General features: G+C 49.7%; 5 protein-coding genes across 5 annotated transcripts; 4 read left to right on the top strand and 1 right to left on the bottom strand.

Annotated features, from left to right (window-relative positions):
* Window positions 1-207: 207 nt before the first annotated feature.
* Window positions 208-2,195, top strand: T310_5700 (Pyruvate decarboxylase; the record flags this gene model as incomplete). Its single annotated transcript, XM_013471437.1, has 4 exons — window positions 208-319; window positions 545-1,772; window positions 1,842-2,052; window positions 2,106-2,195. 4 exons carry the CDS (start codon window positions 208-210, stop codon window positions 2,193-2,195), a joined length of 1,641 nt encoding a protein of 546 aa, XP_013326891.1.
* Window positions 2,196-3,399: 1,204 nt separating this feature from the next.
* On the top strand, window positions 3,400-8,141 carry T310_5699 (MAP kinase kinase kinase (Bck1); the record flags this gene model as incomplete). Its single annotated transcript, XM_013471436.1, has 2 exons — window positions 3,400-7,958; window positions 8,021-8,141. 2 exons carry the CDS (start codon window positions 3,400-3,402, stop codon window positions 8,139-8,141), a joined length of 4,680 nt encoding a protein of 1,559 aa, XP_013326890.1.
* A 596-nt stretch (window positions 8,142-8,737) lies between these two features.
* Window positions 8,738-11,333, bottom strand: T310_5698 (Golgi complex component Cog3; the record flags this gene model as incomplete). Its single annotated transcript, XM_013471435.1, has 4 exons — window positions 8,738-9,592; window positions 9,649-10,674; window positions 10,725-11,064; window positions 11,128-11,333. The coding sequence occupies 4 exons, from the start codon at window positions 11,331-11,333 to the stop codon at window positions 8,738-8,740; spliced, it is 2,427 nt and encodes an 808-aa protein (XP_013326889.1).
* Window positions 11,334-11,688: 355 nt separating this feature from the next.
* T310_5697 (Mitochondrial protein Fmp25) lies at window positions 11,689-13,461 on the top strand (the record flags this gene model as incomplete). The annotated part of the gene is made up of 1 exon (XM_013471434.1): window positions 11,689-13,461. The coding sequence occupies one exon, from the start codon at window positions 11,689-11,691 to the stop codon at window positions 13,459-13,461; it is 1,773 nt and encodes a 590-aa protein (XP_013326888.1).
* A 420-nt stretch (window positions 13,462-13,881) lies between these two features.
* T310_5696 (Nucleolar protein 9) lies at window positions 13,882-15,975 on the top strand (the record flags this gene model as incomplete). The annotated part of the gene is made up of 1 exon (XM_013471433.1): window positions 13,882-15,975. The coding sequence occupies one exon, from the start codon at window positions 13,882-13,884 to the stop codon at window positions 15,973-15,975; it is 2,094 nt and encodes a 697-aa protein (XP_013326887.1).
* Between the last annotated feature and the right edge of the window lie 399 nt (window positions 15,976-16,374).

Genomic DNA, 16,374 nt, shown 5'->3' with positions numbered 1-16,374 from the left:
TCATAATCTCTGTCCGAAGGAGTCTCCTATCATACGACGAATTACATCATGATCCAGTCACAGAGCTGTTGGATTCCGGGGCTGGCCCCTCTGGCTGTGTTGTGATGTGTTTCATATAGCAATAGCCAGTTTGCTGGTATTTCTTGTATTGTGTTCCTTTTTTGAGTGAGTTCATCCAGATAGTGATTGTTCCGCCAATATAGAGCCATGGCATCTTTCGACATTGTTACAAGGGAACTAAAGCAGCCCATTGATGTTGCAGAATATCTCTATCGCCGCCTTTATGAGGTTGGGATTCGTTCAGTCCATGGAGTTCCTGGTATGTCTTTCCTTCTTTCTCTCATTATTTTTGAGTCCAGTCCCTGAATCGAGACTATGCAAACTGATATTGACTGATGCCGTTGTTAGGCGACTATAACCTTGCGTCCTTGGATTACATACCCAAGTGTGGCCTTGATTGGGTGGGAAATTGTAATGAGCTCAATGCCGGTCTGTTGGTTAGATGCCAGATGGAAAGATGGCAGAGACTGATTCCGCGTTCTAGGATACGCCGCGGACGGCTACGCCCGAGTGAACGGAATTTCTGCTTTGGTCACGACCTTTGGGGTGGGCGAGTTGTCTGCCCTCAATGCCATCGCAGGGGCCTATTCTGAATATGTTCCAATTGTTCATATTGTCGGACAACCCAGTACCATAGCGCAACGTGACGGAAGGCTTCTGCATCACACGCTCGGCAATGGTGACTTCAACGTGTTTGTGGAAATGAGTGCTGGCATTTCATGCGCAGTGGCTAGACTCGATGATCTCCATGATACGGCCACATTGATTGACAACGCGATCCGGGAGTGTTGGATCCGCAGTAGACCAGTCTACATCGCTCTTCCAATGGATATAGTTCAGAAGAAGGTGGAAGGCGAGCGACTGAAGACTCCGATAGACCTCACCAGGCCTCCGAACGATCCAGAGAAGGAGGAATACGTGGTTGATGTCATCTTGAAATATCTGCATGAGGCGAAGAATCCGATTATCCTGGTCGACGCTTGTGCTATCCGGCACCACGTTCTAGACGAAGTTAATGATCTCATTGAGGCTTCTGGCTTACCAACCTTTGTGGCCCCAATGGGCAAAGGAGCCGTGGATGAGACACATCGCAATTTCGGAGGCGTTTATGCTGGTGACGGGTCCAATCAGGGCGTGCGGGAGGTCGTTGAATCTTCTGACCTCATCCTCAGCATTGGTGCAATCAAGTCCGATTTTAATACCGCCGGATTTACGTACCGTATTGGACAGCTGCACACTATCGACTTTCACAGTACCTACGTGCGAGTGCGATACTCGGAGTATCCTGATATCAACATGAAGGGGGTATTGCGGAAAGTCATCCAGAGAATGCGAAAATTGAACACTCGTCCCATTCCCAAGATCACAAATGCCATCCCCCCAGCTGAACAGACCTCCACTGACTCGACTATAACTCACGCGTGGTTGTGGCCCACTGTTGGCCAATGGCTGAGAGAGAATGACATTGTCATAACGGAAACGGGAACAGCAAATTTTGGCATCTGGGAGACTAGATTTCCGAAAGGGGTCACTGCGCTGAGTCAAGTTCTGTGGGGCAGCATTGGATATTCAGTTGGAGCTTGTCAGGGAGCCGCGTTGGCAGCAAAGGAGAGGAACAATCGCAGGACAATCCTTTTCGTGGGAGATGGTAGCTTCCAGTTCACTGTACAGGAGATGAGCACGATACTGAGGAAAGGATTGAAACCCATCGTGTAAGCCTCAGAACCTGTGTGCAGAAGGATTTTTTTTCAGTCTCGAGATGGAGCATTGACCGGGTCCAGATTCGTGATCTGCAATAATGGGTACACTATCGAGCGTTACATCCATGGTTGGGAAGAGAGCTACAATGACATCCAACCCTGGAAATTCGTGGACGTCCCCTCGACCTTTGGCGCGAAGAAAGACGAATATAAGACATACCAGGTAAGGACTAGGGATGAACTGAGGAGACTCTTCGGGAATGAAGTCTTTTCTTCTGCCCCGTGTCTGCAGGTGAGTATCATATAGAAACCTGACCGGCGGATCAGTTTTGCTGACTCGTTCAGCTCGTGGAATTATATATGCCGCAAGAAGACGCCCCTGCAGCTCTGAAGTCGACAGCGGCAGCCGCCGCGAAAAGCAATGCGAAGGCATAGGAGCGGATATATTATCATGGTGTACAGTACATTGTGGCGGAGCTTTGAGCAGTAGTGACATCCCGCTGCTTGGCTCCTAAACCCTACTGCGCGACCCAGTATTTCTCATTTGTAGTAAGGTCTAGATCCAGTCTCCCATGGATCACGAGCCGAAGGCGTCGGCAGCATGGCGTAGCTTAATGTGTAACTTAGCCAAAGCTGATTAGATATTGAATAGAGTCTGGGACATTGTCCATTTCAAGAAAGCAATACTAGCACAAACAGTGAATCTAATCCAAGTCTCCTTTGCCTGTCAACGTGGACAGTTCCCAACCAACCTGCTAAAAAGTCCTCGAAGTTGAAAGACGTCGAGGAGAAGAGCCCACTTTGTGTTGTCTACCGCTTGTGGGTCAGCGGCTGCCAGTCCGGAGATACGCCACGTGATCACGGATACGCCGCTACGCCAGGACGGACGCTGGCCTAGCTCCGCCCAGGTCTTCGTGACAGATAAGTTGTTCGATGCATGACTTGGACAGCAGGACTGGCAGCTGAGCGGGGCTTCTCTTCCCCTCTGATTGATGATATTGGACCCCGCCTTTCCAAGTTGGAGTGACTGGCTTTCTATCCACCGCCCTGCTACTTTTGTGGTAAGTTTCTGTCTTGGTCTGGACACATACTCGACCTGTGTTGTCGATCAGTCTCGTGATATTGTCTCTTGTTGTACTCCGTATCCATTCTCGGAAAATCCCATGGCCGATCTCTCGATCAGTCTTCTGACGCTCTAGGGGTATGCAGGATGACAGACGGTTCTCAGCGCTCCTTCTCCATGTTTGCGTCGTGTTTTGATCCTTGGTGATCACGACGTTTGGTGACCGATACGTCGTACATTTCAAGGAGGCATACCAGCGACTTTCATGTCAGTCTTGGGCATTCTGTTTTGTCCAAGCTTCCGTCTATCTGCTTTGGTCGTCACGTCTTGGAGATGATATTTAGTTGGACCTGGGTGGGAATTCTTTCGTACTACATCACCTCTAAGTGAGCATCGCGGGAATTGGCGATCGACGATGAATTAATTCGCTTGGAATGGTAATGGCAATTGGAGTTTCACTGGTGCATGGCTGGGAAAACTAGTCTCTGCAGACAAACCCAGGTCTAATCGGGGCTCCCTTTCCCTGAGAAAGGATAAAAGATCTCGCACTCGTTCGAAATCATCCATACCGACGTCATGGAAGGTCAACGACCGCAATATATTCCTCCTCCTCCCCCTCCGTCGACGTCGCAACAAAATCCATCACATATCATTCCATTGCCTCCTCCCCCTCCTCGACTCCCGTCCTCGCAATCACACGGCATAGTACCTCCGCCCCCGCCGGGTCCTCCTCCAGGCGCAAATTACGCAGTCTCGTCAGGGTGGCAGAATTGGGCAAGACAGGGGATGTCGCAAAGCTTTCCACCACCACCTCCCCCACCTCCGTCCCTACTCCCTTCGAGCCAGTCGCAATCCTTAGCATACAATCGTCAACCGGCTCCATTGTCAATTCCCCCTCCGCCTCCCTCGTCTGAAACACAACCTCTTACCTCTGCAACGTATATTCCTGCTGGGGAATCTTTTGGACCAGGAGTAGGGATACCGCCGTTGTTTGACTCTCATACACGTTCGAATTATGAGAACTATGGTCATTCTGGAGCAACAGACCGGCAGAGGTCTTCTGGAAACCAGTCCTATACGTTGCATGACAATGTTCATGAGCTGGTGTCTCCGGGTGTTTCGACAGCTACTACACAGAATCCCCAACCGCCAACTACAAGCCATGGCAACGATGTGACCAGGTCTTCGAGTCATCGTCATAATGCCAGCAATACATCTCTCGGAGGCATGTCGCCAAGCGAGGCTGCTATCCAGTGGCCGCTCGAGAGAGTTCTAGCCTGGCTATCCAAGAATGGGTTCTCAAAAGACTGGCAAGAGACGTTCAAGACCTTGGAGATCCAAGGTGCTGACTTTATCGAGCTCGGCCATGGTGCCAATGGCAGGGGCAATCTTGGAAAAATGCACCAGGTGGTTTACCCCCAGTTAGCAAAGGAATGTGCCAAAAGTGGAACCGGGTGGGACCAGGCCCGAGAACGTGAAGAAGGAAAGCGTATGCGCAAGCTCATCCGCCAGATTCATGACGAAAGCAATAGCGATACAGCCCATCTCATGCAAAAGCGTCGTGAATCCCAGCCACTCTTGACTAGCGCCTCTACTGACGGAGGTTTGGAGAATTCCCCCAATCTTGGCTGGGAACCCCTTTCTGTCAGCTACAGCGGTGGAGGTAATGAAAATACGGCTTACCGAGCACCGCCTTCTGGTCTTAACAAACACAATGTTCAGATGCGTTCGGTAACTGCTCCTGTTGCTCCAAAACTAGATAGTGCACCTGGCGATCTTTCTGGCCCTGATTCCACGTCACATATGCGCTCGGAATATTCTCGGAGTGCCCTCTCCGGTTTGGATGAATTTCGAAGGCAAAGTCCCTCAGCGTACAGTGACAGTGGACCTTTTCCACCTCCAACACTTCGAACGCACGAAGACAGTCCGCAGAGCGGGAGTCCAGCTGCTCAACATGCCATTCCTGTCCAGTCAGGGCTTGCTTCATCCTCAATGAGTGACTTGCATGGCAAATATGAACACTCCCGAGGCAACAGCGCCGATTCCACACAGGGGGTAGGTCGTGGAACCTCGGCAATACCGCGCTTTTATGAGGGTCGGAAGCAGGCACAAGATAGTGCTCGTTCATCAACCCAAGAGTCAAAGGAGCATGGCAAGAGTTTCTTGAACATATTCAAAAAGAAATCAAAGTCCAACGATTCTTCGCATCCATCCCCCGAGGAACAGAGCCTGGAGTCACCGACGAGTCCTGTCTACATGCGTCAAAATGGTTCTCATAGTCCTTTTATCAAACCTGCCTACAATAACAGCGATATGTCGTTAGGAGACCGCCCATTATCTGGCTCTATGTCTGACTACGAGAAGGGCTCGGGGCGAGGGAAGTCTGCCACCAAAGGCAAGAAATACGTCTTTGCGACTTTGGATGGCTGGAATTATCGTTTAATAGATGTCACTGATATCGATACCGCAGAAGGCTTGCGAGCTGTCATTTGCCAGAACCTGGGGATATTGGACTGGTCCAATGCTCAGATATTCACCACCGAACCGGGACAAACTGAACATGATGAACCTTTGAATGACACTGTATTAACTCTCAGCCGGCGGGCAAAATCAGACGCATTTGGTTCACTGAAGTTTTATGTTCGCGGTACTCAAACAGGACCGACCACTCCCCATTTCACAGGACTTGGTGTATCATTTCCTGAGAGGAATACTTCATCTCCTATTTCAGGACAACATCATTTGCATAGGAAACCTCTTGACGAGGATGCTCTGAATCGTATATCGGCTCAAGCCAGGCCTGTTTCGCCCTCTCTTGGATCTCGACAACCGGCTCTGAAGGCAAATTCCGCTAACTCCGCTTCGCATGGTTCCACACCGATGTTATCTGAAAGTGCTGTCGGCGATTCGAGCCAGGAAACAAACAGTGATCTACTTGCCCGGCAGGAGGAGTACAAGCGTGAAATGGAGCGGAAACAGAACGCATACCTACGATCAAAGCAGCCTCCTTCACTGCAACCGCCAAAGGATGCTTATAGCGATACCGGCTGGAGACGGGAAGGGGTCATTGACTTTGACACTCCTCGCGTTTCTCCATTTGAGGATAAGAGGCCTGAAAATCTTGTTCCTTACCGTAAGCCTCCGTCAGCTCCAGCCGAATCCAACACGCTTAAGAAGGTAAATTCTTTAAGCAAGAGGCCAGAAGATCGTGGCCAGATGTCAAAACAGAGACCGCATAGCTTCATTACCGAGGAGACCATGGGTAATGTCAACAAGCAACCTACTACTCCTATGGGGACAAGTGCCGGACAGATGTCTCAACTAACTCATGCCACTACCGATGCCGATTCCAGTACTATTAAAGCGAATGGGAAGACTACGACTGCCTCTTCTTCAGAGCAAACGCAGCAACCATCCTCGGAAGCTCGCAAGTCTTTCGGCCCAGAGTACGATTTTGAAGAGACGAAAGTCTTCTTTCAGCAATCACCATTACCGAAGGCAGATTCAGGTGATGATGATGACTCAGATGACGGTCTCTTTGCAATTCCTTTGTCAACCAAGAAAAACCAATCGAAGGACAAAGAGCCAGTTGCAGGTTCTTCTGAAGCTTCGCCGAAACCTCGAAAGCCTTCCCTTACAGTCAACACAGCAGCAAGGTCTGGGAAAGGACTCTCTGTGAGCTTTAAATCACCAAACACTGCAGATGAGATGTCCCCGGGACGATCATTCCAGAACTCTACTTCTGTGCCCAGCGAACTCAGGGCAGGCTATGGAGGATCTCGAGGGCCATCTGGCATTCCCGGCGCAGACGCTTTTCCGCAATCGCCAGAGCATGAGAGATTTATTCGGAGAGATTCGTTCGCTCGAGATGATATCTGGGCAAGCAGACCTCCAGTCGAAGGCGTCATTGACCATCTGGACGACTTCTTCCCCGACATAGATCTGGACGAGCCATATCTGGCAGCCACGGCGGTCTCTCCGCCTTCCTCTCCGACGGGTCACCCGAGCAGAGACATGCAAAGCTCTTACTCGTCACCATCACATGCAGTCCGTAATGACGCTGAAGCTTCAGAGTCGAATGAGCCAACCATGAAAAATAATGTTGCCCAACGCAATGTTAATCGTTCTGGTGGCTTAACGCGTATGAAGTCCATCAGAGAGGTCGCTAAGGGTGCCCAAGTCAATCGGAATCGGAGCGTGCACAATTCGAATAATGCAAAATCCGGCGAGATATTGCGCCGGAAGAGCACCAAAATGTTTGGAGCAAAGATTATGCAGATCAGCCCCAAGCCTGGAAGTCGCATAAGTCAGCTGGATCCGATTCCTCAAAACAGCGTTGCACAAGATAATGGGCCCCAACCACAACAGACGTTCCGTATCATTCGCGGTCAACTTATTGGAAAGGGCACTTATGGTAGAGTCTATCTTGGGATCAACGCTGACACCGGTGAGGTTCTTGCTGTAAAACAGGTGGAGATCAACCCTAAGGCTGCCGGGCAAGATAAGGATCGGATCAAGGAGATGGTGGCTGCTATGGATCACGAAATCGATACCATGCAGCATCTTGAACATCCGAATATCGTTCAATATCTCGGATGTGAGCGAGGTGAATTCTCTATTTCGATCTATCTTGAGTACATCCCCGGCGGTTCGATCGGTAGTTGTCTTCGCAAGCATGGGAAGTTTGAAGAAAGCGTTGTCAAGTCACTGACACGCCAGACCTTGAGTGGCTTGGCCTACCTCCACGACCAGGGTATTTTGCACCGTGACTTGAAGGCCGATAATATTCTCCTTGACCTCGATGGCACATGCAAAATCTCTGATTTCGGTATATCGAAGAAATCTGATAATATCTACGGAAATGACGCCTCCAACTCCATGCAAGGCTCAATCTTTTGGATGGCCCCTGAAGTTATACAATCCCAAGGCCAGGGTTACAGTGCGAAGGTCGACATCTGGTCTCTAGGCTGCGTGGTCTTGGAAATGTTCGCGGGCCGTCGACCATGGAGCAAGGAGGAGGCCATTGGTGCCATTTTCAAGCTGGGCAGTCTCAGTCAAGCTCCGCCGATTCCCGAGGACGTGGCTGTGAACATCAGTCCTGCGGCCTTAGCCTTTATGTATGACTGCTTCACAATGTAAGTATTATCCAACAGGGACAAGCAATAGCTGCAGCGGATACTAATGGAAACGTGACTAGTGATACGTTTGACCGACCTACTGCCGAAACCCTCCTTTCGCAGCATCCATTCTGCGAACCGGACCCGAATTATAACTTCCTCGAAACCGAGTTGTACGCAAAAATCCGTGACGTTCTTTGACGATGGGTGGAGGGGGTTCTTTGATTCGTTTCATGATTTCTGCTTGGTCTGCTTTCTTATCGGCCTGAAGTTCACTCTCTCTGGTTTCATTGATCTCTTTTGAAACATTCCTATCAGCTCTTTTTATACCTTACAGTTATTTCTTATGCATTTTAATAAACGTCTGCCCTGTGACTATTTCTTCCTCACTTTCCTTTCTGCTGTTTATCTTTACACGCTAGATACCTGTCTCTGGTTTTCCTTTTTCTTTCCCAGTTCTATGACGAGTACGACTAGCATGCAAGTGGAGGATCTTCGTTGTTTAGGTACTTCTATTATCAGATAAAAAAAGATAAAAAAATATATTACTTGTCTGATAAAAAAAAACTCGCTTCGTAGCAGCTCAACTGCATCGCCATTTATTAACAACGCCAAAACGCCGTAACTTATATATGGTAGCTAGCCAACCTGATAGGGAGGCAAGTAGCTCGTATCAACTGGAAGCCGTATCTACATATCCGCATCCGACAATAATAGTAAGCCCTTCATCATCAACGAACCTTGCCATGATGAATTGAGGCAGGTCAAAGGGGAAAAAACAAGAATAAGCAAGTCATTCAGATCCTGTTGCTGTTCCGGCTCACACTGCGGCTTGGAGTTATATCCTCCTCGCCGTCCTCGTGGTCATGGTCACAATCATCTTCGTTGTCGTCGTTGTCGTCATCATCATCATCGTCGTAAGAACGGACTCCAGCGATACCGACCCGGAAGACCTCCTCGCTCCATTCTGCAAATGTATCGACGTCCCAGACGGCGTCCTGGCGTCCTTTACCCTTTTTGCTGACAGGTTTCCCCTTGCTTTTCTCCGCAGACGTGTATTTCTCGAAAAATTCTTCGTATATCTGTATGACACGGTCCTGCACCGCACCGACCAAAGTCTCCTTGGTCCGTGTGTCGTCCAGGTAGTCATCCAGAACTTGACGAAGGATCGGAACCTCCTTCTCAATGGCTCGACATGTAGGGCTGATCGCGCCCCCACTCTCCATGTTCTTTTCAACGAACTTCGTCGGCAAGGATGCCGTCATCTTCGTGGCGAAGTGGTTGGTGAAATCGTTGATTACCGTCCTGAGCCGGCCGTCCAGCTCCACTTTAGCGTCTAGCATATTCTCTACAACGCGTGGAAGTAGACCGTGGCCGACAAGTCGCATAAGGTTCTTCGGATTGAATAAGCCGCCACGTTCCCGGAGTTCCCAGAAAGTATTCGTAACCCCTGAGAAGTCAAGAGAGATGTCAGGTGTCACGTATTCGATGTCGAAAGCAACAATCTGCTGCTTGAGTATGAGAAGATGTTTTATCAAAAACAACTGCCCGTCTACTGTTGACGACTTGCTCGATATCAGAGCGCTGGCTTGGTGAAGTGACACAGTAGTCTGGTGCACGATTTGATGGGCAAGGTCGTCAAAAACGGTTGACTGTAGCACCTATTAGCAGAGAAAAATTACAATCATTGGGCAGCAAGAGATCATACGTTAACTAGTCGATAAATCCGGCTAAGAAGCCAGATAGCCTTCCGCAGTGTGGGATACCAAGCCTGGAATGCGGCCTGGGAGTCAAAATCCCACCATGCATCTTTTTCGGTGGGCGAGTCAGTGTCTTCGTCGACGACTTTCGGAGTCTTTGGTAACGTAGTCTCCGTTCCACCCTCTGAGACTTTCCGGCCCGAAAGTGGATTGGATGTTGATGAGAGATCCACTCGCCGATTGCGAGCAGGATAGTCAATATCTTCTGGTCGGGGTTTAAACCTCTCGATTTCATCTCGAAGAATTGCTTGTACTCGGAAGACAAGACGAGTCTGTGCATCTTCAAGTGCAGGTTGGATCAAAACTGAGAAGTCCAGTTGGTTTGGATCGGTATATTCAGTCTCCTCTTCTGGATCTGATAGGTACCGAGTTTGAAGCAAAGTGCAAAGTTGGCAAAGTTTAATAAGCTTGACTTCATGAATGATCCTTGGTCTCAGATGATCATAAAGGGGTTCGCATATTGACTCCAAGAAATCGTACAAGCCGTCCTGGCCATGAAACCATTCCCCCCATAATTCGAATTCATCCAAGCAGATACCACGTACGTAACTGATGCTGGATCGGGCAAACGCTACGAGGTCTTTAGAAGTGCTGGGAGCTTGCGCGATTTGGGCGAGCTTTTTTCGTACGAGCGGTATGATAAGTTTCCCGCGGGTCGCTGCAAAACTCGAATGAAGTTCGTTCATAAGACTTTGGTATTCTGCTTCGGTACCCTGCTCCGGATCCAATGGCGGGACAGCTCTCTTCTGAATCTCGAGACCGATTTGCTTCATTTCGGACGCACCGACACGGAATTTCGCATACAAAAGAGCGGACATTGTAGTGTCATTGAGTTGTTTGTCCGCGATTCTCTTTGAAACACCAGAAGAAATTTCTCGCAATGCCGCCACGAAATTACCGCGAATGAGGGTGAGAGCGCGGGTCAGTAATAGCTTGTACCTGGAGCGGTATGTCTCGGCCTCCTTCTGCTCGGGCTGCATGCTGTTAGTCACTCTACTCTATCCACTCTCAAGATGACCCTTACATGGGCTTCCATGTAATCCAAACACTCATCAAGGCGCCTTAGCATGTCAGAGAATTCCTTCGTACGAACGGCCCTTCCCGCGCCCGGGGCATTGAGCTTTCTAGAAGCAGGATCTAAGAAATCGTAATACTGAAGATTGTCGCGAATGTCATCCGCCAGTTCAGAGTTCCGTTTCTGCGCAGAGAGAAGGCCTTCGCACTGCTTCTGGAAAGTAGAGGTTTGTAATTCAACTGCCTTGAACGATTCAGACAAGCTAGAAAGAAGCTCAAGCGTCGAGGACGTATCCGCGAGGAGAGTGTCGAGATGGGATTTTGACGCCTCAAGCTCATGAAGACAAGACCTAGCGACACCAGCCATTAGAACCAAAACGACACCGATCAGTTAATTCGAGGGTTGTGCATACTGATACTCCTCATAGCTAGCTTCAAGCAGTCCATCCTCAATATCATGATACCATCGGCTGAAATCGAGCTCATTAGTTATCGTAACCTTCTTCGCTTCATCTCCAATCGAGGACAGGTCCTTTATATCAGAGCCTGAGCTAGCCTTCTGTAACAGCCCCGACGGATCACTAGGACTCCGCACTGAGCCTGCGGAATGCGGACGCATCGTGTCAGCAAGCCCCGGCACAGGGAGCTGGACGAAGCCTTTCAGGACTTATCCGTCTCCGTCGAACTGGATATATACCAAGCGAAGGCCATTGGTCTCTCCCAACAGCTCTTCTGCCCTCAAGTCGCGGGAAACTAGGACACAGCTGTTCTGTTCGCGATTCGTGGCCTGCCGAAGTGTGGAGGATTCTGCCAGCCCGTCCCGCCTAGGCTAACGCAATAGTGCTTTCACGCGTAAAGTAAACGGTCGATAAATTACTGCATTGAAAGTGGAGAAGTTTTTGCTTTACGCCACTTACAGGCCCATTGTCAACGGCACTCCCTTATGGACTAATCGAGGTAACTAGGATCTAGCCATGTTTCTGACTAGGACGAGACAGCAAACCGCAAGTGTCGTTGGGTTTGCGTCCCGCGTCACAAGACCTCAGCTGCGTGCAAGACATCCCAGGAGATACTATTCTCAAAACCCCCAGCAAGATGCCGGAAACGCTTCGTCTTCCTCGCGATGGATCGGCCCTGCCCTGATTCTGGTGGGAACATTTACTGCGGCCTCTGCGGTATACGCATATAGGGAAAGAAAGACCGATCGTGTTCCGGTTGTTGAGCCGCCGACAGATATTACGTTTGAGCAATCGAGGACGAACAGCGCGTTGTCAGAGGAGGAGAATCGTGAGCTTCTAAGCTACCAGCATGTCCAAGTCAAGAAGGCATTGGATAACCCTGGCGTTTATGCCTGGGGCTCGAATAGCCATCGTGTCGTGGATCCCGACTCTAATGAACCGGTAGTAAAGACGCCCCAACGCATACGTTACTTTGACGGCATGCTGCTCAGGGACCTCAAGCTTGATGAGACCTCAGGAGCTGCTATAACGGAGAACGGTGATTTGATCCAGTGGGGGAAGGGCTATTCAGAGACTGAATTCAAGCCTACCAAAACTTTAACTGGCAAAGACCTAGTCTCGATATCCATGTCCCGAGACAGGATCATAGCGCTGTCCTCTGGTGGAAATGTGTATTCTTTGCCCATCTCAAAATCATATCAAGAGTCGGGACCGAAACCGCGAGAGAGCTCTTGGCTTCCCTTCTGGTCTTCCAGGTCTCGCTTGAGCTACAGACTCCTTACGCCGCAGCTGGGTCTAGGGGAAAAGGTTACGTCTATCAGTGGTGGCCTGGAGCATGTGCTGCTGTTGACGAACGCTGGTCGCGTTTTCTCTGCAGCCGCAGCTACTGAACACTATCCCTCTAAAGGCCAACTGGGCATCCCTGGACTGACCTGGACGACCCGTCCGCACGGACCTGTGGACAGCTGTCATGAGATAAAATTACCTCGAGGATCTAAGATCGTGCAGACTGCTAGCGGCGATTTTCATTCTCTGCTGCTAGACAAAGATGGCCGCATATTCGTGTTTGGAGACAACTCCTTTGGACAGCTGGGGCTTGATTTCGATCCGGCATCGCCATTCAATGATACCCCGACTCTTCTGCCCTTGCAGCGCCTGTATTCCGGCAAGAACTGGCTTGCTAAAGTGACAGGCATAGCTGCAGGTGGCGCTACCAGTTTCGTGACCGTGGATGCTCAGCGAGTTAACACGTCTGAAGATCAACCATCAGCAGCACAAAACTTGGGTCCTCTCACAGCGGATACATGGGCATTTGGTAAAGGCATATATGGCACTCTTGGTACTGGGAGGTGGACCCACATACAGGACAGTCCTACAAAGGTGAAGGCCCTTAGTGGTCTGTGTGAATACGACGAAAAGACTAAGAAAGTCAAACCCATTCGCCTGAACCAGATATCCGTTGGCTCAACCCACGCGGCGGCTGTCCTGGGTAACAATACACACCTGACTGCCTCGGAGAAAACTTCTCTCACAGATACAAACTGGGCCAAAGACGCCCTCTGGTGGGGAGGCAATGAGTTCTTCCAAGTTGGCACTGGCAAGAGAAACAATACTCCGACTCCCACTCATATAAGCGCCCCCGCAGACATCGGAAAGACGAGTGACGACAGAGAGACTCGCTTCCAAATTATCCCTCGCTACCAAGGCAGGGTGGGAAATCGAAAAGTGACCATGGAGCAACGTATCACGTGTGGACGACACGTGTCTGCTGTATTTTCAGCAGTGTAATGTATAATTCTCTCTTTGTCCCTCGTGTATTATTATACTCCCCTCATTTGATTCAGCCTGAGTGTATGACTATACGTTTTGTCAGTGACGATCTGTGTGCAAAATTTCCAAAATTCAAAGGGATCAAGGTGGAGGAACTGCCATGTACGAATTAGCGCTCGTTCTGAAAAAAAAATGAGTGTTCGGACTAGCTAAAGTAATAATATTAATGTTTGAAGACATTAATCAGTAGTGTTCTAGGTATTTATTTTGTATCGGGCGGGGAGCTGCCAGTGCAAACACAGCAAACGGCAGGCGGTATAAGCCGCGCATTGACCACCGCTTATCCAAAAATTTCCTCGACGGAGCGACAAAATACAGTTGAACAGGGATTGTTCACCGTTCGATCGCAACGGATCAATCGATTAATTGATCCTCGCCATGCCTCGTGAAAAGCAGAAGAGAGGCCGCAGAGCCCAAGAAAAGAACAAGAAGAATGAAGCGAAACGGAAACGCGAAGACAACGCCGAGGAGCAAGCGCCGAAACGACAAAAATCATCGACGGCGGTCGAGACTGAAGACTACATTCCACTAGACGTCGGCAACGAGGATGCTCCCCAAGCAAACAACAATAATGACACTCCATTCTACGGTATGCTCGATTCCGAGGAACAAGAGTATTTTTCGCGGGCGAACGAACTGCTCGAGCTGGATCAGTTTCGCGATGCAGAGGAGCGGAACCTGTTCATCGAGAGTGTTTACAAGGAAGCGAAGGGCAAGGAACTGAAAATTGCATGCAGCCAATCGTGTTCACGACTTATGGAGAGACTCATTTCCCTGTCAAACACACGCCAGATTCGGAGGTTGTTTAACAAGTTCCTCGGGCATTTCTTGCACTTGGTTCAGCACCGCTTCGCGAGTCACTGCTGCGAAACATTGTTTATTCATGCGGCACCCGCTGTAACAAACAAAATTTCGAAACGAGATAAAAAGAAACGTGTTGATGAAGAAGATGATGAAGCGGAGCCGGAACTGTCGCTGGCCGACATGTTCCTGCAAGTCATTGAAGAGCTGGACGGAAACTGGGGCTACCTGCTAACAGAGCGGTTTGCTTCGCATACGATTCGCGTGCTGCTCCTAGTGTTAGCTGGTGAACCCGTCGATGTGTCGTCAAGTGACTCTGTTGTCGCCAGTCGAAAAAAAGAGAAATTAGGTGTGACCGATACGGAATCGCAAGCGGAAGCCGCTATTGGGCAGAAGAGACCTGTTCCGGAATCGTTTGAAACTGCTTTGAAAAAGATCATGCACGACATGACCGCTGGGCTTGACGATACCAATCTCAGGGCCCTGTCAACTCACCCTATCGGAAACCCTGTCTTGCAGGTCTTGTTGTCTCTGGAGCTCTCGCACTTTGGAAAGTCTAGCGCCAAGGATCCCCAGTCCATTACAAGAAGACTGATCCCTGATGAATCGTTGGAGGAGGGTTCCCAAAGTGCGGTATTTTTGAGCGGCTTACTATACGATCCTGTTGGCTCAAGGCTACTAGAAGCCATCGTGCGCTATGCCCCTGGGAAGCTCTTCAAGAACTTTCATAAGAACATCATCCGAGGGCGCATTGCTTCGCTATCACGAAACGAGACGGCCTCATACGTTGTTGTTAGGGTTTTGGAGAGAATTGGCAAGGATGACTTACAGACTGACATGGAGCTGATCATCCCAGAAATTCCAGCGCTCGTTGAACGCTCGAGGCTGACCATTCCCAGGGCGTTGATCGAACGATGTATCGTGCGAGGTGTTGACACGACTCCTCTTGCAAAGGCTTTGGAGGCTTCTTATGATAAAGACCCCGCCACAAGACTGCGGCAGATGCTCAAACTGGACAAGCCAGCTAGCGAAGATGGACAGGCTGCTGGACAGGCGGCCAAGCCTGAAAATCAGCGTGTTGCTGCGCCAGAGCAGTTCCATGGATCATTGCTTGCGCAGGCCATGCTACGTGTTTCCGGCCCTCTCAGTGAACTTGTGTATTCGAGCCTCCTGGCTACATCCACGGAGGACCTTCTCACAATCGCCATGAATTCAACCACTTCACACGTTCTGCAGCAGGCTCTGACGCTCCCCACATCAGCCGTGCAGTTTCGGCGACAATTTGTCCCACGATTCTTAGGTCATATCCAGGAGCTTTCCCTCGACACGAGCGGCTCCCATGTTGTAGATGCCCTTTGGCCTGCAACTAAGGACATCTTCTTTGTCAAAGAGAGGATCGCGCAGGAATTATGCGACCATGAACATACACTGCGGGACTCTTTTATAGCTAGAGCGGTGTGGAGAAACTGGTTCATGGACCTGTACAAGCGACGACGAGGAGAATGGAAGCAGAAGGCTAAAGGTATAGAGAGCAATGCTGGAGGCGACACAAATAATGAGGGGAAGCCGGCCAAGTCGAGAATCGACATCGCAAGGGCCCGGTTTGCTGAAAGGGCAGAAAGATCAAAGCAGATCAGAAGCGCCCAAGCAGCTGTTGCGGCCAAATCGTGACGCAGTCATAGAAGAATTCCATGAATGATATTAAAGCTTTGTATAGTAGATGCAAAATATATTCTGTATTCTATTGTGAATACAAGCGAGGAATGAAGATGTCTCCTAAATCTGCCATTTCCTGCTGCTATAATCCTCCACATAAGCGTTACATTTCTAGAAAATGGCGTCCCTACATATAATTAACCAAAAAAATCTACCCTGGAAATACCTCAAGTCTTTGATATGGTGGTATCTTTGGCAAGTCCACGTGGTAGAAGCGTGGTCTGTGCTGTGCAGCATGCAATGTAATGCAGTTGGTTGGAGTGGAAATTCTCCAATTGCATGCCTGTCATGAGCTAAGCCCAGTTATCATACCTACCTAGGTAGTCCTTCCCCGGATTGCCAGAGGTATCATCA

Source organism: Rasamsonia emersonii, assembly GCF_000968595.1.
Source record: "Rasamsonia emersonii CBS 393.64 chromosome Unknown ctg1118621760319, whole genome shotgun sequence".
NCBI classification, from domain to species: Eukaryota; Fungi; Ascomycota; class Eurotiomycetes; order Eurotiales; family Trichocomaceae; genus Rasamsonia; species Rasamsonia emersonii.
This window is presented reverse-complemented; position numbering and strand designations above follow the sequence as displayed.